Below are 15,716 nucleotides of genomic sequence, written 5' to 3'. Positions count from 1 at the left end.
CTCAGGCAGCAGGAGGGAGCTCTTCCTAGCTCTGCCCCAAGCCCAGGACTGAGGAGAGGGGCCGCGGGGGGAGTTTCCTTTAAGGAAGGTGGGGGAGGGTTGCCGGCCGGCCCTCCTTCCGTCCCTCCCTGGCCCCCGCCGCCCCGGGCCCACGGCCCGGGCCCCGCGCCAGCGCATGCGCCCGTCTGTGAGCGCTGTCCGGGCTGCAAGGGCTGCGAGGTTAGTGAGCTTACCCACAGACGGACAGACCGACGGACAGGCGGCCAGTCGTATAGACGGGACAGCGCAGGGAGCGGGGACGCAGCTGGACAGCGAAATGGCCGGCCCCACGCAGCAGCCGAGCGGGCGCGGGAACGCCGGCCCTGCGCCCTCGCCTTCCCCCGGCCCAGGGCCGGGCCCCGGCGCCTCGGACCGGGTGACGCTCAAGAAGGAGATCGGGCTGTTTAGCGCCTGCACCATCATCATCGGTGAGCAGGGCCCCTGGCGGGTGGGTGCCTACGACGCAAGGCCGAAGGCTTGAGGCACACAGCCGCTTGGGAGAAGGAGCACCCCTCTCCTGGCCCTCCTACTGGCTTGCGACCGTGGCACAGCAGGTGAGGGGGTTGCTGGAACACCTGCAGTGTCGCGCCGCAGGGCCCGTTCCCACCTCCCGAGGAGCCCCGAATTTCCGTGCCTGGGAGAGGTGTGGGTTCCTTCCGCCGCTGGAATCCTCCTGCCTTTACTTCGCTGTGGGGCTTCGGCAAGGCAGTTGCCCTCAGTTTTCTCATCTATGAAACGGAGGGGATGGTGGTCCTGCCCGAAGTGCAGGAGCCTTGCAGGTGTGGAGGCTGGGTGGGCTGATCCAGCTAAGGCCTCCAGTACTGACTGGGCTGTGGCTCAAGCTAAGTCCCTACTATGTGCAGGGTCCAAGTGCCATGCGGAGTGAGTGATTTCGTCTTCAAAAACAGGAGAAACTGCAGGCAGACCAGGCAAACAGATAGAGCCAGTTAGTGGGGAAATAGGTTCCGAGTGTATTTATTGCAGTTTGGTGGCAAGACCCTGGGGGCGGGGCAGCCAGAGACAGTAGGAGGCTGCCTTGGCGTGGGCCCGACCAGGCCTGCAGAAAAGCCAGCTGCTGCCAAGCTGGGACCCCACCAGGCACTCTCATCCTCTGGCACACTGGCCCCAGCCCCCTCACCCCAGAATGCGTCCATGTGCCCTGACCCAGATGCGGACTTCTAGGTAGACAGAGGGCTCAGGGGACAGTGACAACAGTGGTGGGATTTTCCCTCCTTCTGTCCTAAGTCATGAACACTGACTTCTCAGGAACTAGCTGACCCAGTCCTGTGCCTGTGTCCACACTTGGTACCTCGGAGACCCTCCTGGGTCGCAAGAGTCATGGCTGGAGGGATGAATGAAAGGGGTCTTGACTGGTCCCCATCTATCTCCCCCACAACCAGTGGGAACTGCTGGTGCATCCACTGCCCATCCATCCCCAGACCCCGGGGTCCTGGCTCTTGGCTAGACCCTGAATGCACACCAAGAATTGCCCCAGAACACAGCCCCCGCCCCCCGGCAGGTAGCTCTCTGCCTCCCCACTGGCCCTGGAATGGCATCATCCAGGAGCACTGGCCCAGCCCTGAGACCTTCTTGGCCTAAGGTGGCCCTGCTGGACTGTTTGCTGGCAAGAAGGGATTTGGCCAAGGTACTGGTTAGAGCTTTGTCTCAGTCCACACTCTCTCCAGATGCTGTGTCCTCACAAAGGGGAAGCCCACACATCATGGATGGGCCAAGAGGCTTGGGTTGGGGCATGTCTGGAGCCAGCTACAGTGCTCTTTCTGGGCCACCTCTGCAGGTCCAGTGTCCTTGAGCTGTGTTCCTACTCTGCCTCCTCAGGGGTGACTTGGGTGGCCCAAGGGTGGCAGACTCAGGAACAGAACACAGATGACCTGGCCCAGTCCAGGACACTCAGTGGTGGTTCAACAACCCTCCCTGGAGAGCTTTGAAGGGTAACAGCAGGCAAGAGGCTGGACTGGGCAAGAGACAGACCAGGGGAGCATCAGCCTGGACCAGAAGGTGACAGGAGAAGAGGGAGGAGGCAGGTGTGGTGGAGTCAGGGTCAGCACTGCCCTCCCCATCTGCTGCCCTGAAGGCACCCACCCACCAACTTACTCCCCATTCCCTGTTCTGGGGGCCTGCCTCCCATATATCACCCCACATTGCTGCCCTTGGGAAGCTGGTCAAAATAAAAAAATGTCTGTGAAGTATCAAATTTTAGCTTCAAAAGCCTTGAGAACTTTATATTACACTCCATAATCTTCCTTGTGTGTTACCAACCACTGAACTTGTCTGTAAGACTTCCAGATGCATCTTCCCAGACAATCCTAAAATCCTCTTCCCTTGACCTTCCTGCCCCGTCCCAAGCTCAAGAATGGGGCTTTCAAGAATGGAATGGAATGGAAGGGCTTTGGGCTGGACTATGACCCCACCTAAGATGTGTTTCGGACAGCACCTGCTGGCCTCTGGGAGCATAGCAGCAGGGGACAGGCCAGCAGAGGACAGGCCAGAGGGAGGAAAAGCCAGCCAGGGCAGGGTTCTGTGGGACGTGGCCGAATCCAGCACCTATTCAGAGAACCGCCTCTTCTCACATTACAGAAACATATCCTTCCTTTACCTCACTCGATGCTCATGCCTGCCTTGCAAAACAGGAATTTGTATACCCATTGTACAGACATAGAAACTGCAGCTGAGAGTTGAATGGCACCACTGCAGGTGACAGGCTCAGCATTTGGGAGCAGATTGGGGTTCATTTTTCAACCCTTTGTCTGTCTTCGCACTGCCCTGGTGCTAGGTGAAATTGGGGCCAGATTCATAGTCCCTATTGGGGGAAGGTTTAGACTGAGTGGGGAGTGCATCCAACCAGGATGTACTGAGCTCCACACTCCACTATGGAAGGACGAACAAACAGATGGACAGAAATTCCCCCAACTCCCACACACTAGCCAGGGCCATATGTGCAAGGTATCTTGTCCTGACCCAGGGACCTCAGCCAGCTTCTTCTCAGTCCGCACCCTTCCACCTGAGGAAGGAAAGTGCCCGGGTCCAGCAGAGTGGGGGTCACCCTGGGTCTGCTGACCAAGCTCACTTTCTCCCTTTGACTCAGGTATCCAGCCCCTGCAGGCATTTGTTCATCACGCTCAAGTGTGTTCAGGGACTCACGGGGCTGCTTCATGAGTCCCATCTCCTTAGGAACCGCTACCTGCCTATCCAGCCTTGTCCAGGCCCCTGTCTGTGCTCCTCAGGACTGGAGGTCCCTGGGCTGCTCAGAGGAAAACCTTGAGGAAGCATAAAGTCACTCAGACGCTTCTCTGTGCCTCCTCTCAGCCTCAGTTTATAGAAGAGGAAACTTAGGACCTGAGGCTGCAACCAGCCCAGGCTCAGATGCCCTGTGCATTCTGGGAAGCCACGGGGGGCCACGACAGTTCTGGCTGCAAGGGCAGGGCCTGCCAGCGCTGGACACGCTTGCTCCTCCATTTAACATCAGGTACTGAACAGTGTTGGGCACTGCTCTAGGTGCCGGAGACACAGCAGGAAGCAGCACAGGCAATATCCCTATCCTTCTGTCGCTGACATTCCAGTGTGGAAGTTAACAGGCAAGCGAGATAAACGAGCTGAATGTTTAGCTGACAGGATAGTGATACTCTTGCTACGGTGAGAAAATCAAGGCAGGAGGAGGGATGACAGATAACAGACAAGGCAGCAGTGGGTTGGGGTCCAATGTGTGTGGGCCTTGCGGGCCCCAGTAAAGATTTTGCCTTCTTCTCTGTATGTGATTGGAGCCCCAGGCAGGCTTTGAGCAAAAGGGAGACTGCGTGAGATGGGATCAGAGAGGAGGGGAGGGGGGAGGGGATGCCATGCCGTGGGATGGGGCTCACTGTTGGAGCAGAGGCTGTGGGCAGCAGGGGCAGAAGCAGGACATCTGGTCTGGAGGACACTTGAGTCACCTGGACAGGTGGCTCAGTTGGCTGGAGCGTCATCCCATACACCAAAACACTGTGGGTTTGATTCCCAGTCAGGGCACATACCTAAGTTGAGGGTTTGATCCCCAACCAGGACATGTACAAGAGGTGGATGCACTATTTCTCTCTCACACCTCTCTCTCTCTCTCGTCAATAAACACACCCTCGGATGGGGTGATAAAACACAAAGAGAGAGGGCAGTGGCTCAGAGCACAGTGGCAGCAGCGGAGGTACTGGAGGAGGTTCCATTCTGGGTGAGTTTGGTAGATGGAGCCGAAGGACTTCTGATGGTGAAGAATGTATGAGGACACTCGGGGAAGAGAGAGGAAGCAAGAGTGACACCAGGGTTGGGTCTGCACAGCTGGGAGCACGTTCACTATTTATTGATCCAGGAAGACCATGAAAGGAGCGGGTTTGGGGGGAGAGAGGGCTGCAAGCCAGGAATCCTGTTTTGAACGCATGACATGCGAGATGCCCAGTGAGTGATCAGTTGGGTTCACAGGTTTAGTTCAGCAGGGAGGTCCATGCTAGGGATACAGATTTGGGAATCGCCAGCAGAAGCTGGGGTTTCTGGATGGGGTCTCCAAAGGAGCAAGTGTTGAATGAAAAGGGAAAAGACCCCAAGACCAAGCTGCGGGCACCAGCTGCCCAGGGGTTAGGAGAAGTGAGAAGCAACCAGCAGAGGAGTCTGAGGAGGAGCAGCCAATGAGGTGGGAGGGGGGCCCGGAGGCTGTGCTGTGGGAGGAAGGGGCCAACCTGCTGGATGCTGATGATGAAGCAAGTAGGGTGCGGCCCGCGGCTTCACTGCCATGTGCTGTGGCATGGAGCTCATCCGGCGCCCGGCGAGACTCAGCCCAGAGACAGGGCCCAGGTGAAGCTCTCTGGACAAGGCCAGGCTGGGCTGAGCGGGCCAGGCAGAGGGAACTGCACATTGCTGCTCATCCCTCTCAAAAGGAAAGTGGGTTAGGCCAGACATGCATGGCGGCCAGTGGGCAATTCAGGCATGTCCTGGAAACACCCCACTCACCTCCCTAGATTCTGCCAAGATCTCAGCAGGCATTTTTGTCCCCCAAAGGGGTGCCTGACACACGCTCACTGTAAGGACATTCATGTGCTTAGAGGCACAGAGTACCAGCAGGGCCCCCAAATTAGGACCCTGGACTCTGACCCCAGGGTGTTGAGGTCCAGTGGGAGTCAGGTCCCCAAAGGCTGGATCGAGTGGCCTGAGTTGTCTCTAAGGTGGATGATAACACTAGGACCCACAGGCACTTCTAGGTCCTCCGATAGGCTAGGCGGGGTGGGAGCATGCTGCATCACTGCCTCATCTCCCCATTTTACAGATAAGAAGGCTCAGAGAGATGCTGTGCCATCTCCACAGCCCCCACCTCAAGGGTTCTGTGGTTTGAACCCAGATCTGGGAGCTCTCAAGTAGTAAGTGCCATTGTCCATGGCCTAGGGCCCTTAGGACCTACTAACGGGAGTTTGGAGCTCTTCAGAGCTTCTGTGTCTTCCAGACTACTTGGAGGCCAGAGGCCTCATGGATCATGTCCTAATGGAAGGTGCTGGGACTCACTGCCCAGAGCAAAGGAAGAAGGCCTGGCCCATGGCCAGCCCCTGTTCAGGCCCAGGGGGGCAATGCGACCGTGTTCTGTGTCAGGGAGAGGCAAGGTGGGTGTAAGGTGACCTAGCCCTGTGAGTGCTCTGTCCTTTTGGGGAAACTGAGGCCTTTCATCTCAGCAGGCCAGCACAGACCCTACCCTTGGGGTGGCAAATAAAGTAATCGCTTCCTGGCCGTCCTTCAGATACCATGGCAATGGGGCAGGGTCCAGGTGATAGGGGCCAAGGTGAGGAGTCAGGACTTCCTGGGGGCAGTGTTGCTTGTGGGAGGCTGGTGAGCTGGAGAGAAACCTACAGAGTGGGGGGCGGGGGCACTGAGCAGACTGTGTTTCCTTGGGCCCCGTGCAGGCAGACAAGACACATGCTGCCCTGCCCGCAGTGCCTCTGCCAGAGTCAGGGTGGGACCGGCCATCTGCTGCCCCCTAGCCCAGTGACCCTCCCTGGCAGAAGGGGAAACTGAGGCCCAGAAGGGCAGCACTGGCCTGAGACCACCCAGCCAACTCCTGAAAGTGTTTCTGGGGCTGAAGGGTGGTGCCAGCAGCCTGACCTCCCGCCCCCTGCCCAGGCCAGACTGTGCATTCCCCACAGACACACCACGGGCAGCTGGCTCCTTCCACCACCACGACCTCCACGGTCCACCCTTGTGACCTCCGTGGTCTGCCACTGCCTCCCAGAAATAGGTCAGCGCACACCGCAGCAGTTGAGGGAACAATGGCCCTTTCTTCTTTCCTCCTCAGAGCCGGGTAAGCCCCATCAGGCCAAACATCTTAATGTGATAAAAGCCACCCAGCTCGGGCTGAGAGAAGAGGGGTGAGAGGAGAGCGGAAGGGGCCTCCTCACATCCTCACCCACCTTCCCAGGAGCTCTGTCCCCACCGAGGACCTGCAGGCACCACTGAGCAGCCATCCCATGGGGTGGATGGGAGCATGGAGGCCTCACAACCCAGGTTTCTGCAGCCCGCCATCAGCCAGACACCTGTGCAGTGTGTCCTGGCCTGCCCCATGTTCCCGGTGCCCGGTGCTCCTCTTCCTCCACAGCGGGGTCCCCTAGGGCTGGGCTTGTCCACTGCTACTCCTGGAATCAGGCAGAGCTGATTCTGCTGGGCCTGAGCTTGAGGAGGACTGAGAAGGGAGGCCCGAGCCCCCCACTACCGAGGGCTGGGTGGGCACCCCCGCAGCTCCTCCTCACAGCTCCACGGTCCCTTCCCCACACCTCCTGGATCACCCCAGTGCTGGAGGCCCCCAGCCCTGTCCTCGTCCTCCTCCCTCCTGCTCTTTGCCCCGGGCCACTCACCTAAGCCCACAGCCCCTGCTGCTCCTTGCAGAGCCCCACCCAGCCCATGTGAGTGGGGTCAAGGGCCTTGGAGGTGGCAGAAAACCCCATGGACCTCATGGGGTTTTCTGCCACCTCCTAGGACAAACTGCAGTTGTGCAGACCCAGAAGCAGAGACCCCCAAGGACATGACACATTAGGTGGCACACACGTTCCTTTAGCTCATGGGCAGTAGTCCTTCCCTGTAGCCTGAGACCATGTGTCCAAAACAATAGTGATGCCTCACCCCCAACCCATTCCCCGGATCCCAATGTTAGAGTTTCCAGCTACTGGGCACAGGCTAGCACTGTGCTCCTTTCAGACCCCCGCCTCTGGGACAAGGTGCCTGGTACAGCTTCCCTGAGGGCTATGCCCAGGAGGCCCTGCCAGGCAGAATTGTGTAGAGTGGTGGGGCCCACTCAGGGTGGGTGGTTGGGGCCCTGGAAACCCCCAGCCCAAATGCACCCAGCTCCTTCCAAGGCCACCCAGCCCCCGCTGGCTTCCAACCTCACTGGCTTTTGGCAAATCCCACTCTACCATGTCCTGAGTACATAGACTCGGCCGCCGGGTAGAGTGAACTCAAAGGCCTTTTGGAAACACAACAGCCCACCCAGGCCCTGGGGCCCCATTGTAGGCAAGGGAGGTTGCCCCTCTCCCTGCTGGAAGCAGGCTGAGGGCACAACTTACCTCTAGGGGCTAGAGGACAGAAATTCTTTCATCCTTATCTGGATGTATTTAGGGCTCCTGGGATGTGACTGGAAAACCAAGTGGGGCATCGTGGCTGTCCAGACTGGAAATCTGTGTCGGCCAGGGGTGGGGGTGGAGGGTAGCACCATGGACAAGGGATGCATGCAGATTGGCCACCACAGCTGTGTCCTCTTCCAGACCCGCCTGTGGGCCTGGCAGGTGGAGCAGGCAGGCTCTGCCCTGACGGATGTGCACTCCCCCGCCGGGCGCTGGCAGGTGGGGGTGATCATGTTGAGGGACTGAGCCCCAGGTCCCAGCAATGGTGCCTTTTTACTCATGAGGCCTGTGGATTTGGGGATAAGGTCCTTTGGGGCAGGCCCCAGTGCAGATCACCAGTGACCTGAGCTCATTCATGTGCACAGATGATGACACTCAGGTGCCCAGAGCACTGCCCCCTCTTTAGTTTAACTAGCAGAGAGCTAACTGCTAAGTGAGTGCTCAGACTCTTGCTTGTCCTGGGAACCTGCTCTGCAGACCCTGGCTTGGGCCCTGAGCATTTCCCACTGTTCTGACCCCAGGCACTGTGAGTCGAGGGAGCACGCCCCCACCCCCAGTGCCCAGGACTCAGAGTCAGCCCCAGCGGCAAGGCAGACCTTCTGTGACCGAAGCAGATTGCACTCGCACCCGAGCCTTGGAAGCCAGCCACCCCCTCTGCTCCCCCTCACAGTCCCCCTGTGGGTGGGACTTCACAGATGAGGAAGTGAGTCCTTCACATTAGGGCACTGGGGCCATGTTGGGCATTAGGCCATGTGTTCATCCACCAGTTTACTCAGCAGGTGTGTACTGAGGGCCTGCCACGTTCTGAGGAAGCAGGTGAGGTTGCAGACAATACACAGAATCATGCCAGCAAAGATGCTGAGCACATCTGGGTATAGCTGAAGTCTTCCTTGACAGTATCTCACTGAAACCTCACAATAATCCCATTGTACAGACTGGACTCGAAAGGCGACCTGAGCCGGGAGAGGTCCCCAGGTCTCCTGAGCCCCAGCTGGGATTTCCCATTAGGTTCCTGGGATTAGAGCAGTGACCTCTGTTTGCAACCAGCGGGCTGTCCTAAGGCGAGAGGCAGTCCATGTCTGGACCTCAGGCCGGGCCAAGACTCCCGCTCCATTGCCCTCTCCACTCCTTGCGTGATGGCTGTCAGCCAACCCCCACCCTGCAAACAAGCCCCACTGGCCCTTGCCCAAGGCCTGAAACATGTTCACAGAGCCAGGGATCGAGCAAGATCTCTTCAGATTCTGTGTCTGCAGCCTGGGTCCTAGGTCAGGGAGGAAGCAGGCAGAGGGGCTCCTTGACAGGGAAAGGGGAGATGAAAGATAAAGTATGGGGGGGTCTGGGGGACCACAGCAGTGTGAAGTGGGGGGAGGATCCCAAACCAGCATGGTCAAGGAGGGCTTCATAGAGGAGGTACACTTCCTGAGCCACTCGATGTGTTTGGACTTCCACCAATAGGAAAGTGGCAAGAAAGTGTCATGGTCAAGGTCTTGCTTTAGGAGGCCAGCGCTGGCCAGCAGGTTGGAAGTAGGACAGGTGCTGGAGGCCCAGAAGACTAGAGGCCTCAGCTGGGGGCAAGGGGCTGAGTCTGGGCCCCATGGGGATGCACCAGGGTGGCTGCCACTCTACCATCACTCACATGGTTGAGCCTCCTCTCTTGTGCTTGCCACACCTCGTGGGAGGAAGGGGCAGGAAGCGGGGAGGGGCAGGCAGAGGAACTCAGAACAAGATCTATCTCCGGCAGGGGAGCCTCCCTGAATGGACAGAGTGCTGCTCCCATGCCAGGGACCACGGGGGAAGATGATGAGCCCAGGGTGCTTGCAGGATTTGAGGAGCCCAGTGTCATCCACATGCCTCCAGGTTCCCTCCATCCCCCTCCAGGTAGCAGCCTGGGGGTGGAGGCTCTGTTCCTCACTGCAGCCTCTCCATCTCCCCCGCAGGGAACATCATAGGCTCCGGGATCTTCATCTCCCCCAAGGGGGTCCTGGAGCACTCTGGCTCCGTGGGTCTGGCCCTCTGCGTCTGGGTCCTGGGCGGGGGCGTCACCGCCCTGGGCTCCCTGTGCTACGCAGAGCTGGGAGTTGCCGTCCCTAAGTCTGGTGGAGACTATGCCTATGTCACTGAGATCTTCGGGGGCCTGTCCGGGTGAGTGTGGGGCACCAGCAACTCAGTGGGGAAGCCTCCTCGATAGATGGCCAGTTGGGTCTAGACCACCTGGAGTTTCTCTTCCACTCCTCGCATCACAGGAAGGTTGTGGGGGTGGATGGAGGGAAGGGGGTGGGGCTGTTGGACCACCTTCCAAGGCCAGGGTAGGCGGGACCAATGCCCACCCCACTCAAGCTGCTCACTCCAGCTGGCCTTTTGACCTCTCTGTTTCCTTTCAAATAAAGCTGCCTCTAAGCCCCACTCTCCCTCCCCTCCCTGCTGCTTCTGCATGGGGAGGCCTTTACTGTCTGAAACCTCTAGGTAATGGCTAGCATCCAGAAGGCCCATATGTGGGGGTGGGAGGGGCCATGACATTCCTTTCAGCACCCTGCAAGAGCTCCCCTTTGAATAGCTCCCAGTACTCCTTTATTCACTAGTGAACGTTAGCTGAGCACCTACTGTGTGCTGAGGGCTGGGGATGTTGTGATAGAGGATGCATCCCTGACCTCACGTAGCTCACGGTCAATAGGGAAATTGCCCCTCAAATGTGATTAAAACCTAGAGGATCCCAGCTCTGAGGGTGTGTTTGAGAGGTAGTGGCCCAGCAACCAAGAGAATGGGGTACCAACTACCTAGGAAGGCTCCCCAGAAAAAAACACATTTGTGCCAAAGCTTGGAGGAAGAGTGGCATTTTCTTGGCTGAGCAGTGAGGAGTTGGAGCACATACAGAGGGTGCTAGCCTGGGCCAGCTTGTCAGATCCATGGTAGGCAACAGGGTCTGGAGGGGGTAGGGCAGCCTGGGGGTGCAGAGAGAGCAAGGCTGTTGCAGTTGTCCAGCTGAGCCCTGCTGAGTGCCTCAACAAAGGCACAGGAAGTTTCCAGAATAATTCAGGAGGTGATAGCCAGGGCGGCATGAGGGAGAAGCTGGTGCAGCAGAAATGACATTTGCTTTCCCACTGGGCAGGCTTCAAAGACAGTGGTTCATGGGATGGTGAGGGGGAGATTTCTGGGTGGGGCTTGCTACATTGGTGGGGTCTGTGGCACATCTGCAGAAATGCTCAGTCAGGTCTTACCCAGGATCGGGGTGGAGGTGGGGTGGTCTGGAGCTCAGAGAAAAAGTCTGGGCTGAAGTGCACAAAGTTTGGATCAGGGGATTTCGACAAGGCAGAGGTGGTTGTGGCCCTGGCAGGCCTACACACCCCAGGGTGCTCTCTTCTGGGGACAGGGTTCTCAGAGGGGCCTGGAGCCTGAGGCGGCAGAGTTGTGCTATGTAGCTGGAAAGAGTACCAGACATGGTGGGAAGGAGAGCAGGACCCAAGACCCTACCTCCTGACTCTGCCTGGAGGCCCCCAGCATCAAGGTTTTGCACAGAGGAGCACCCAGCAGCGGGGAGGGTCATGGAGTTGGACTGCCCCAGAAACCAAGGTGCTGGGGAGAGGGTGCAAAGCAAGAGGTCAGGAGCAGGGCTACAGTGCAAGGGTGAGGACCAAAAGGAAGACACCCAACGTGGTGCCCCGGAGGTTAATGATGTCCCTGGATGAGGTGATCCCCACCCTTGAGAGCTGGACTAGATGCTAGGACCACCCCCATGGACAGGCCCTCCCCTGGGTCCAGGCAGACCCCTGGAACTGGTAGGGCCTCACAGCCTTGAGCAAAGCCCCCACTCCCACATGGGCATTCTGCAGAGGTGAAATTGGGGAAGAAGGGACATAAATTACTTGCCACCCCCAGCCAGTGCTCTGCAAGGTGTGGTCTCTCAGGGGGTCACAGCTCAGTCAGCCGTCTATAGCCACAGCGCTCTGTTGAGAGCTGCAGCTGGAACCAAGATTGCAGATCCCAGGACAGTGCTCCCCCCACACCCCAGCCCAGTGCAGAAAATAGCCTGTGGCCAGGGGCTGTGTGGCCATTAGAGAGGTTGTTGGTTCCCCGGGCGGTTCTCAACGCCTGCCCAAGCCAGCGAGTAGCTCTTTAACTGCTGAATGCAGTCTGTTGAAACCTGCCTCCCTGGACCGAAGCCAACCTCCAGCACAAGCACCAGCCCTTGGATCCCAGGACCCAGTGTGCACCCCCTCCACACACCTGGGCCTGCTCTGCCAGGAAGGCGATGGACCAGATGCCCGTGCCACTTGGGGCCTCGCTCGTTTCAGCTTCCTGCTGCTCTGGAGCGCGGTCCTCATCATGTACCCCACCAGCCTGGCTGTCATCTCCATGACCTTCTCCAACTACGTACTGCAGCCTGTGTTCCCCAACTGCATCCCCCCCACCGCAGCCTCCCGAGTGCTCTCCATGGCCTGCCTGAGTGAGTTCCCACCTTGGGGCCAGGCTGGGCTTCTGCTGCCTGCGCTGTGGAGGGCGGGGGGTACAGGGGAACCGCTCCAGCTATGAGCCCCAGAGAGGTCGACCCCAGGGGGGAGCTTCTTGCACTCTGGCTATTGCAGATATGTGTCCCCTGCCACTCAGGTGGACTTAGCTGCGGCCCGCCCACCCTTTCACCCTTCCTCCCCAGTGCTCCTGACGTGGGTGAACAGCTCCAGTGTGCGCTGGGCCACATGCATCCAAGACATCTTCACCGGTGGGAAGCTGCTGGCCCTGTCGCTCATCATTGGCATGGGCTTTGTCCAGATCTTCCAAGGTAGGGCCAGGGTGGGGCTGCGCCCAGGGCTGGGGAGATGACACTGACCCTTGACCTCTGGACCCCCAGGACACTTCGAGGAGCTGAGGCCCAGCAATGCCTTTGACTTCTGGATGACACCCTCTGTGGGCCACCTGGCGCTGGCCTTCCTGCAGGGCTCCTTCGCCTTCAGCGGCTGGAACTTCCTCAACTACGTCACCGAGGAACTAGTTGACCCTCGGAAGTGAGTGGTGCATGGGACTGGGCCCTGGGAAGTGGGGGGCCGGGCGATGGAACAGGCAGCCTCCCTGCACAGACCTGCTGGCCCCTGTGCCTCGGTCTGACTGTCCCACTGTCCGCCCGTCCACGCCACCGCCCCACAGGAATGGCTCTGGAGAGACAGCCAGGACGTGTGTCTCCCAGCCTGGCCCTGTAGGGCTGTGGGCACGTCACAGCCCCTCGCTGGGCCTCAGAAACCCTGAGGATCATTGTTCCCCTTCGAATGGGCCCTGCTGTTTGCACTTAACCAAAAGTCACACGTGTGTGCACTACACGGCTCTGCAGATGAAGCCAGTGGCTCCACCTGATGCTCAGCCAGGGACCTCACAGTGAGCAGCTCCAGCGGGGGCTGGGTCCATGGGAGTCCCAGGGGCACCCGATGTCTATGGAAGGAGTTCTCAGGACACTTCTGGGATTTTCAAGGCTGATTCTGGCTGTATGCAATTTTCTCTTTATGTGCAGACAGTAGGCCTGTCCCTTAGGATATGATATGGCCCTTCCTCCCACTAGCCCACCCCTCCCCCAGCTAGGGTTCGGGGGTTGGGGGTGGGGGCAACACAGACAGCAGTGCTGCCCCCTCCCCTGGCCCACCTCCACTCCCCTGGGCCCTGCCCCCAAAGGGCAGACACTCAAGTGCTCCACCACTGCCCCCAGGAACCTACCTCGAGCCATCTTCATCTCCATCCCGCTGGTGACTTTTGTGTACACCTTCACCAACATCGCCTACTTCACCGCCATGTCCCCCCAGGAGCTGCTGGCTTCCAATGCAGTGGCCGTGGTGAGTGGGACCCCCTCGGAGCCCAGTCCCACCCTGCCCCCACCCAGCTCACGCACCACCTCTCTCCTGTGCTCACTCAGACCTTCGGGGAGAAGCTGCTGGGCTACTTTTCTTGGGTCATGCCCGTGTCCGTGGCACTTTCCACTTTCGGAGGGATCAATGGCTACCTGTTCACCTCCTCCAGGTGACTGGGCTGGGGAGAGGGTGGTCCCGGCAAGGCAAGGTAGGTGCCCTGGCATGCGAGCAGTGCTGGAACAGAGAAAGCCTGCCAGGTGGGGCCCTCCCAAAGCCAGGATGATGGACTCCCCAGGAACAGGTGTCTGATCCCAAGTCTGAGAACAAAAAGCAAGAGGGAGGCAGGCTAGAAAGGGGGAACACTGCACAGTGGGGCCGTTGGGGCCTGTGGCAGGGGGTCAGAGGTGCCAACTCAAGAGGGACATCAGGCCTAGAACTTAGGTCCACAAACTGGCCAGCGGGGAAGCCCCAAGCCAGGCTCACAGCCCCCACCACCTTTGTCCCCCAGGCTGTGCTTCTCTGGAGCCCGAGAGGGGCACCTGCCCAGCCTGCTGGCCATGATCCACGTCAGACGCTGTACACCCATCCCTGCCCTCCTCGTCTGCGTGAGTTGGGGGGCCTGTGCTGGTAGGGCAGGGGGCCCAGGCCACTCGGCGGTGCGGGCAATGGCAGGGAGGAGCCCTGGCCCTGGTGGGCAGCCCGTGGAGCGGGAGGGGAGGGCCAGGGCTCACCAACCTCCTGGCCTAAGCGGGAAGGCCCAGGACAGCCCGTGGGGCTGACGGGAGGTGGGCGGGAGGCCAGCCCTCAGCTCGGTCCTCTCCCAGTGCGGGGCCACGGCGGTGATCATGCTTGTGGGAGACACGTACACGCTCATCAACTACGTGTCCTTCATCAACTACCTCTGCTACGGCATCACCATCCTGGGCCTGCTCGTGCTGCGCTGGAGGCGGCCGGCACTCCACAGGCCCATCAAGGTGAGGCCTGGGGGGGGATGTGCTGGAAGCTCTCAGAGCCTCCCCCATTTCGGGCATTAGTGTCAGGCGATTTTACCACATGCTTTGTGTGCACTGACCTCTTCAGTCCTCCCGACAGCCCCACGAGGTGGGTGCTCTGAATATCCCCAGTTTACAGGCAGGAAATTGAGGCGAGGACACTCGTTCATGCAGCAGATGCTCTGCACCAGATTCCATGAGCCCACACCGAAAGGGGCTCTAAGGACCCCTCCCCTCAGAGGGCTCTAAACTGAGCTAAAAGTCCCTGTTAAACCCTTGAGCTGGAGAAGTGTCCAGTGCCTGAAATGGGGCAGACCAGAAAAGAACTGACCTTAAGCCAAGGGCAAGCTGCAAATCCTCGTCCAGTCAGTGTGCGGAGCTCAGGCCTGCTGACACTTTGATGAAACCTCAACTGTCTGGCCAACTCAGTCAATCCACGAATGAATGGGCTTCCAGAAGGTTGGGGGCTGTTGCCGGAAGGAGGCCAACATCCCAGGTCTCGGCTCCCAGGGAAGGGGGGCAAGCGCTGGGGTGCCCAGGGTGCCAGGGCAGGAGGGCAGGGGATCCCGCACCATTGGCGCTCCGCTGGCTCTCCGCAGGTGAACCTCCTTGTCCCCGCCACGTACTTGATCTTCTGGGCCTTCCTGCTGGTCTTCAGCTTTATCTCAGAGCCCATGGTGTGTGGGGTCGGTGTCATCATCATCCTCACCGGGGTGCCCGTTTTCTTCCTGGGCGTGTTCTGGAGAAGCAAACCAAAGTGTGTGCACAGAGTCACGGGTGAGCCGGGCAGCCTCCCTCAGGGGCCAGGGCTGGAGGTGGGACCCCCTCAGGGCTCGCCCAGAGCTCACCCTCGAGCTGTGCGGGCGACGCAGGCCTCACCACCACCACACGTCTCCCCACATGTGGCCCAAGTGTCCGGGACCCACCACAAAAGGAGCAGCTCCCTGAGGACCCCTATCCCACGGGGTCAGGCCCAAGGTCTATCTGTCTGTCTGTCTGTCTGTTTTCAGAATCAATGACACGCTGGGGCCAGAAGCTGTGTTTTGTGGTCTACCCCCAGGGCGCCCCAGAGGAGGAGGAAAACAGCCCCTTCCAGCCCTCCCCACTACCCTCCTTGGACAAGCCCTTGAAGACACAATGAGACACTTGTGGAGCTTGAAGCAGCTATTTCTGTTTACATGTTGTTTATTGAGGAGGTGTTTTGCAAAAAAAAAAAAAAGTTGTTTTTC

The 15,716-nt window shown here is 59.2% G+C and overlaps 1 protein-coding gene across 2 annotated transcripts; it reads left to right on the top strand.

Annotated features, from left to right (window-relative positions):
* The first annotated feature begins 293 nt into the window (after positions 1-293).
* On the top strand, positions 294-15,716 carry SLC7A10 (solute carrier family 7 member 10). 2 transcript variants are annotated; one of them, XM_045846896.1, is made up of 11 exons: positions 294-467; positions 9,608-9,812; positions 11,960-12,111; positions 12,319-12,444; positions 12,514-12,667; positions 13,357-13,480; positions 13,561-13,664; positions 14,004-14,100; positions 14,320-14,469; positions 15,087-15,264; positions 15,498-15,716. In XM_045846896.1, exons 1-11 carry the CDS (start codon positions 317-319, stop codon positions 15,626-15,628), a joined length of 1,572 nt encoding a protein of 523 aa, XP_045702852.1. In that variant the 5' UTR covers positions 294-316; the 3' UTR covers positions 15,629-15,716. The 2 variants fall into 2 exon arrangements, with proteins under 2 accessions (XP_045702852.1, XP_045702853.1); XM_045846897.1 differs by having other exon boundaries at positions 303-467; positions 13,357-13,477.

This window comes from Phyllostomus hastatus, unplaced genomic scaffold, assembly GCF_019186645.2.
Source record: "Phyllostomus hastatus isolate PE091 unplaced genomic scaffold, TTU_PhHast_1.1 phas_contig_5, whole genome shotgun sequence".
NCBI lineage: Eukaryota > Metazoa > Chordata > Mammalia > Chiroptera > Phyllostomidae > Phyllostomus > Phyllostomus hastatus.
The sequence above is the reverse complement of the archived record's forward strand: the minus strand, read 5'-3'. Positions and strand labels throughout refer to the sequence as shown.

Bases quoted from the DNA above. Each gene is read 5' to 3' on its own strand.
- SLC7A10 (XM_045846896.1), top strand. From the start codon at position 317: ATGGCCGGCCCCACGCAGCAGCCGAGCGGGCGCGGGAACGCCGGCCCT. The intron at 13,481-13,560 runs GTGAGTGGGACC...GTGCTCACTCAG, and splicing joins CTTCCAATGCAGTGGCCGTG to ACCTTCGGGGAGAAGCTGCT. The intron at 14,470-15,086 runs GTGAGGCCTGGG...GGCTCTCCGCAG, and splicing joins CACTCCACAGGCCCATCAAG to GTGAACCTCCTTGTCCCCGC.